The sequence below is a fragment of the Cebus imitator genome, unplaced genomic scaffold (assembly GCF_001604975.1).
Source record: "Cebus imitator isolate Cc_AM_T3 unplaced genomic scaffold, Cebus_imitator-1.0 Scaffold501, whole genome shotgun sequence".
Classification (NCBI taxonomy): domain Eukaryota; kingdom Metazoa; phylum Chordata; class Mammalia; order Primates; family Cebidae; genus Cebus; species Cebus imitator.
Window position 1 is genome coordinate 865905 of NW_016107816.1, and position 7759 is coordinate 873663.

The 7759-nt window shown below is 37.5% G+C and overlaps 1 protein-coding gene across 12 annotated transcripts in view; it reads left to right on the forward strand.

The window, feature by feature from the left end:
- Nucleotides 1–7160, forward strand: part of TCF12 (transcription factor 12) — a 370574-nt gene extending 363414 nt beyond the window's left edge. For all 12 annotated transcript variants that reach the window (XM_017513791.2, XM_017513787.2, XM_017513788.2 and 9 more), the window contains 2 exons: nt 1318–1471; nt 4795–7160. In XM_017513791.2, coding sequence (XP_017369280.1) covers nt 1318–1460 — 143 coding nt within the window. In that variant the 3' untranslated portion in view covers nt 1461–1471; nt 4795–7160. The remainder of the gene's footprint in view (nt 1–1317; nt 1472–4794) is intronic.
- The last annotated feature ends 599 nt before the right edge of the window (nt 7161–7759 follow it).

Genomic DNA, 7759 nt, shown 5'->3' on the forward strand with positions numbered 1-7759 from the left:
TTTTTTGAGATGGAGTCTCTCTCTGTCACCCAGGCTGGAGTGTGGTGGCATGATCTCAGCTCACTGCAACCTCCGTCTCCCAGGTTCAAGAGATTCTCCTGCCTCAGCCTCCCAAGTAGCTGGGATTACAGCATGCGCCACCACACCCAGCTAATTTTTGTACTTTTAGAAGAGATGGGATTTCAACATGTTGGCCAGGATGGTCTCAATCTCCTGACCTAGTGATCTGCCTACCTTGGCCTCCCAAAGTGCTGGGATTAAAGGCGTAAGTCACCATGCCTGACCCTTTTCCACCCTTTTAATCACACTTCCAGTAATAGAAAGACCAACTCAGTCATCTTGTTTCACATATATATCAAAGTAGAAAAGTAAGGTGTGCACCAGCTATCTCCCTTCCTTGAATCGGTACATTTCCTATAGAAGAGGGATTCCCCAGCCCCTGGGCCATGGACCAGTACCAGTGGCCAGTTAGGAACCAGGCTGGCTGCACAGCAGGAGGTGAGCAAAGAGCAATCCAGCGAAGCTTCATCTGTATTTACAGACACTCCCCATCATTTACATTTCTGCCTCTTGTCAGATAATGACTGATGATCTGTCATTGTGTCCCATCACTCAGATGGGACCATCTAGTTGCAGGAAAACAGGCTCAGGGCTCCCAATAACTCTCTATTATGGTGAGTTGTATAATTATTTCATTTTATATTACAGTGTAATAATAATAGAAATAAAGTGCACAATAAACATAATATGCTTAAATCATTCTGAAACCATCCCCACCCCCCTCCCCCAGTTCATGGAAAAATTGTCTTCCACGAAACCAGTCCCTGGTGCCAAAAAGGTTGGGGGCCACTGCTTTAGAGAAATAGCTGGAGATGTCTGTTACTTTATCATTTTCTGAACTGGTAACATTTTAGATAAAGCACAGATGTCTCTCAGTACAAGAGGTCAGCATTCATGTCAATTCAGTGTACTATGTCTTAGCAGGACATTGAAGAGACTTGGTAGACTAATAACAGCATTTGCCAAAATGTTTGAGTGAAGAGTAGCATGTTGATTTAAATCAAAGCAAACCCTAGAAAACTAAATCATTAGCAAAACATGAAGAAAACACAAAGTGACCACTGAAGTATAAATTTGGAGAGTCAGTTTAATGCTGAGGTTTTATGTGAGCCTATGAAATGGTACTTAGTATGGGAATGAAGTTACACAGAGATTGGTAATCCCCACAGAAAGAAAAAATAACTGCAATTTGTTCAGCTTGAGACCTAATTCATAACTTATAACCATAGTAATAAAAATACATTCCTCCTGTTTCAGAGAGGAACCTGAACCCCAAAGCAGCCTGCCTTAAGAGAAGGGAAGAAGAAAAAGTTTCTGTCGTATCGGCAGAGCCGCCAACCACACTGCCAGGAACCCATCCTGGGCTTAGTGAAGCTACCAACCCTATGGGTCATATGTAACCATCAGCCAGGTAAGTATTGGTTTGAAAAGAAAGAGCAAGGCAATCACTTTAAGTTGCGTCTTAAACTGGGCTGTTATAATCTTTGAACAGAATTCTCTAGTGGGCAGTGGCCATTGTAAAGGTCACATGTAATATGAAATACAACAGTTTGTCTTTCTGTTACGTTGGCAGACTTACAGAGAGCCAGTGTCATTTTATACCAAATTAACATTTTCTTCAAAGTGTGACAGTATGTTGTGACTTTGGTTCTTGTGTTCTGAATCATCATGTGTACTCTATTAACACAAATATCTTCCTGATCCAAGAAGAAGTAGTACAGTGACTCAACCATCAGAAAAACACTCTTGCTCCCACTCATGTTCTTCATTTCTTTATTCAGAAATGGTTGACTGTATCATCAACCAGTTTTCTGCTAATTCTCTAGCTCTTTATCATGAAGGCTTTATACATGAAAAAGATATTGCTTGCTTCTGTTTGGATCAATAATGCAAGTTTGCAATATAATGCTTCCTCTTCCCTTATAAGCACATCAGTTAACACCCTCTAGAATCTATTAATGAGTGTGAAGTTATATATAATATAGCCAGAATGCCCTAATCTCTGGTGGAATTTTACTTGTTCAAGGATTATTCTTTATTTCTTCCTCTTTAGGGACTAAACATAATTTAGCCCCTTGTGATTTGTCTTTTTAACAGTATACATTCACAGTTGTAATCTAAGTTGTAAAGTTATTATTTAGGTAACTGAAATTAATACAGACTATAATTACATATTTGGCTAGCAGAATGGATTAGGAATAGAACTGATAACTTGATTTTTATAATCTGCCTTTGGCAGTATGTTGTTTTTTTTCTCAATTTTATCAACCGATTAAAAGTAGTAAGTAAAGGCAGATGAGTGCAAGATGTGGAACAGAAAAAACGTATCAAGTACAATTTCATTTTGTCAGCTTTGTGGCTATCTCATTTTGAGCTGAAAGTCTGGAATTTGATAGAATATTTGATAAACTACAAATATTAGTAACCCACCTTTTCCTGCAGGATTTAGTTCCTACCACCGCTACCTATATAGGGTCAAACAAGACCACAGAGGGTCAAACCAGACAACACTGAAGATTTCATTTAGAGTAAAAGAAAGGAAGACTTAAGGCAGTTATTTCAGAAGTCAGTTATAACTGTAACATTAGGACACTAGAGAAGACCTCAAGTTACCTCCCCAACAAAAAGTATCCAGCAGTATAACAGATTGCTCATGTCAGAGACTTTAGGCAAGAACCAGTTTACAGAATCTCTAAAACCTAAATCATTGTTTCCTATTCTGTGGAAAATATAGGCTACTATGAAACAATAAGTATTTTTGTTTCAAAAATAAATTTGAAGTTTTTTGTTTGTTTGTTTTTATTGTTGTTTGTTTGTTTGAGACAGTTTCAGTCTGTTGCCCAAGCTGGAGTACAATGGCGTGATCTCAGCTCACTGCAATCCCTGCCTCCTGGGTTTGAGCAATTCTTCCACCACAGCCTCCTGAGTAGCTGGATTACAGACATGCACCACCATGCCCAACTAATTTTTTTGTAATTTTAGTAGAGACGGGGTTTTGCCATGTTGCCCAGGACGGTCTCAAACTCCTGACCACAAGCAATCTGCCCACCTTGGCCTCCCAAAGTGCTGGGATTACAGAAGTGAGCCCAGCCAAAAAATAAACCTGGAAGTTTTAAAATAAAAACATGCCACTATTTCTCAGTGCAAAAGAGACTTTCTAAATTGTTAGATTATTTCAAAGAAAAGTGATGGGAGAGGTAACTTCTTATGCTCAGGTCCCAGATAACCACCAAGCTGTGAAAAAGAGCACTTGTCATTCTCCCCTAATACTTCTCTTGGAGCCTGCTTTTATTTTTCTTGCCTCTCTCAAGTTAGTTCTACCCATTTCCTCTTGTTTTCTTCCCAGTTTTTCTCTTACTCTTTCAACTTTGTCTTCTCATTCTCATCTCTTATTTCCTTCTGTTTCTCCTGTGTTTTTACTAATTTTGTATCTCATACTGCTTTCATAGTTCCACCCTTACATCTTTATATAATGTGGAAATTTTCCCACTTAGGTTAAAATTAAACTTTGAGCGTTCCCATCTATCAAAAAAAGATCAAGAATTATTTTAAGTTTAAAAAGGCATCAAGATAGGCGACATGTAGTGAATGTACTTTATTACGCAGATGTTGTAGGCTAGTGTTTGCCATCTTAGAATGTGTGTTAAGGTTGCTAATTTCATAAAGGTAGTTATCTGGTATCTGGATAGCAGGTTAAAAGCAGCAAGAGACAGAGCAGGAGGAAAAATGCCACTGGAATCAAAATGGCTAAGAAATGACCACAGATTGGCTATAAACGTACAAAAATCTGCCACCATATAATATAGGCCAAGTAGCTTTGACTCTCTTAGTTTTCCATCCCTAAGAGCATCACTGTATACCTAAACAATACAGTGGTTATTGTTTAATAAGGAAGTAAAAATTATGATTCTTTCTAAAACTATTAAAAATTCTTGAAGTAGAAAATTTCAGAATTACTATACATATTATATTGGGAACATAGGTATGTATAGAATTTGTACTAATAGTAAAATGTTCTTAATAAATATTGAGCAAATGTATTGAGGACCTACTGTGGACCAGGAACTGGGACCAATATGAAAATGAATGCAGAGTAGCCTCTGACCTCAGACTCTCTCAGTGTAGATGAAATAAGTGTAAACTGTTAACACAGTATGGATGAGTGGATGCAGCAGTGACATGAGTGCTTTACTGTTGTCTCACTACTGAACAATGAATGAGTAGCACCTCAGAGCTCAGTTATTGCCAACTTGTTGAGTGTTGTTAAAATGAAGGTTTGCATAATTACCGCAGCTGTTTTATACTCCTCTAGTTTGTGATTCTGTAATCACATGATCTCCTTTAAAAATCTTACCATATAGCTGGGTGTGGTGGTGCATACCCATAGTCCCAGCTACTCAGAGACTGAGGCAGGAGGATTGCTTGAGCCCAGGAGTTCAAGGCTGCAGTGAGCCATCTATGATCATGCCACTGCACTGCAGCCTGAGTGATAGAGCAAGACCCTGTCTCAGAACAAACAAAAAAATAACCCTTACCATACACATCAAGTAAAACCATTTCATTATACCTTAAAAGGAAGAAGTTCATTTATAAGTTACTTAGCAGACTACAAATTTACTGCAGACCTGGGTATAGATACCAACTAGTTTTGCTGATGGGAGGGGGAAGGTGTTTTATTTTTAACAATTATGTACTAACTGGCACTGTCCTCTCCCTTGGCTGTCCCTGCCACAGTTCCAGAGTTATCAGTAGGCTAGATAGAAGGTGACCTCTCCTCATAAGGACTTGGACAACTCAGATTATCTGAAGACACAGACCTGACAGGAGGGAGAAGAAAAAATAAAACACTTGAAGCAAGAAACTCAAATGTAATCCTACGATCAAAGCAACTGGTCAACACTTCCATCAGAAGTGAAGATAGGAAGCTCATCAGATAGAACATCAGCCCATGAGATGTTTGCAGCAAATCATTTTGTTGCAAGCCGTGTGTCGCTTCTGCACAATCAGAGACTGTCTCGATCTCTCCACTCACCGTGGAAGTTGCCTTGTGCCTAAACTGAATTGACAAATGCATTGTAACTACAAATTTTATTTATTGTTATGAAACTGTAAGGTCTACATATAAAGGGAAAAAGTTAATGTGGAAAGCTGATCTACACTCAGCTGATGCCAGCATACATTAAAGCAGTTCACGTGCAGAGAACAAAGCAGTGACAACCATTGGCCCTTAGCATTCCCGGCATACCTATTAGTGTCTTAAAAAAGGAAGGGAAAAGTCTTCTGTTGCCCTCTCCTATCCTTTTGCCATATGAATAGTGTTTTCCATGAAATAGGAAAATATTACTTGGTATAGCATTTCTCTTGCTCTCATTTTTTGGTTTACTTTTATTTTCTCTTTGTGGGTGTTATATTAGATCTCTGAATCTGAATAGTTTATGGTCACAGTCCAGTCGCCTCCATGCAACCCTGTGTGCTTTTGCACATTTACCTTATGGTGGTAAGCAGAGACCATCTGTGACCATAGCCTAGCTAGGATTTTAAAAGGGGAAATTTTGTTCTCTAGGTTTTCCCCCAAATAAACATTGCTTTATTTCTAATAATAACCAAGACTTTTCAAGCTTCTAGATCTCATAGGAAAGCTTGTAATAGCAAAAGTGTAAATTACAAGGGAAGAATCTACTTTTAGAAATTGCTTTGTTTTCCAAGCAGTAAGTACTACATACAGTACTTGTAAAGTGTTAGCTGTAAGTAAGCACAAAATACATTTAAAATATAAAGACGATTTTTTCAGGCTGTGATTATGGTGAACATAACAAAACCCAGTAGTCACCATGGCAGGTAGTGTGATAAATGAACACACCACTCTGAGGCTAATTACCTAATGGAATACAAGAGCAATGGTCACCCATGTTTCCTTATCCTAGCCTTTATTTCTCTGTCATTTGGATGGCTGGTCAATGGGGAAGAATTCAGTGGGTGATTTAATCAACTGCAAACCATCTGCCCCTGTCCCAAAATGATGAGCCAGATTAGCATTAAACCAGTACTTGTCAGTCCATCTTAATACTGTGCATTCAGGCACTCTCTGTCTCTAATCCTTAGGAGTTGTTTTTAAAGACATAATCACTCTGAACTTCCATGGAACCTGTCTTCCACCACAACAACCCTGGGAGATAAAAACATGCTGAGCAAGGTATCTTGGCTTAATAATTCCTTGTAGCCAATATCAACACTGGCAGTCAGCACACAGAAGAAAGGACCCAAATCACTATGTAGCTTAAAGATTTCTGTTAATTTGAAAGAACAAAAACAATTAAGACAGAACTTCTGATACTCTAATCAGGATGATTTCTAACAAATCAGTCATTTGTGAACTTAGTGGACTTTTTGGTTACTTTAATTTGCATATATTCTCCAGTTACATCAGACTCTATCTGTGGCCTTGTTCTTCATTTCAGTGTTAATCAGCTAAACAGAAGTTGTTGCTTATGATGTGTGAGTGAACATATGCCACTGCCTGGCCTTTTTTTCTTCGGAGCTTGTTGTCTTTTTCGCTATATTAGACTTTGCAGTATGCCCAGAAGCTTTCCTTCATAAAATAGAAAGAAGAAAACATTTGGCTTATTTTTCACTGTAGCTAGTCTTTTATACAATAATCTTGTAAGAAAATTTCTTGAATTCTAAATATTACTCTTTCTAGATTTTTGAAATCAAAAAGTTTTCAGTAAAAAGTTTCTTACTTTATTTTATTATATTAGGTAGTAAAAATGTAGGGTTATTTACCATAACCTGTTCATTAATATCAGAAATTTACAATAGCATTTTAAGACCATAGTAGGATTCTAGCATACCGTGTAGTACCTATGGAGTATTGTAAGAGCTAATTGTTGGAGATGAATTGCTTCTCATCTTGTTCTCCAGTTTCCATTGTTGGTTTATTGCAGATTTGTATCCTGTGTCAAATTCAAGGTATTATTGATAAAACTTTTCAACCAGCAGCAAGAAGTTCAAATTTTTTTCTGTCACTGTAACAGAAAACACAATATGTATATAACATTTATGTAGCAATAAATGTGCCATCTTTTTTTTAACACAGTAAACTAGTGAGTTTTTTACATTTCTCTTTCTCAAAGAATAATGTGTTTTGTTTTCTTTTCTCCATCTCATTCCTCCCAGACACTCACACTGCTTTTCCTAACTGCATTTACCTAAATTATCTGAGAAACCCTTCAGGACAGAATCAGGCTTGTGGAGCTGAGTTGGTAATCTGATGTAGAGCTTCTCCTCTTGCCCTCACTACTGATGGTGGCTGGCCTTTTAACTTTTCCCTGAAGATTGATGAAACAGCAATTCGTAGTTATAGAAAATCTACTCATTTGTAAATCTAGAGAAAAATGAAGAAGATGGAAAAAGACTCAAATGAGGCTTTTTAAGTTATTCTTCAAAGCACTTTTCACATTTCACACACCTTTTCTCACAAAAAAAAAGTGTGTCATAAGTAGGTAATGGTATTGTGTACTGTTTAAAATGTAAAAGATTAAAAGTTTGCTTTTATCCCAGTTTTTAAACAAAAAAAGATGCACAGTGATTATTCATGAGGACTTCATGCCAAGCAAGAGCCTGAAACAAACTGAACAGACCTTTTTGGCAGTGAATTACTTTCTTTTTTTTTTTTTTTTTTTGACAGAGTTTCGCTCTC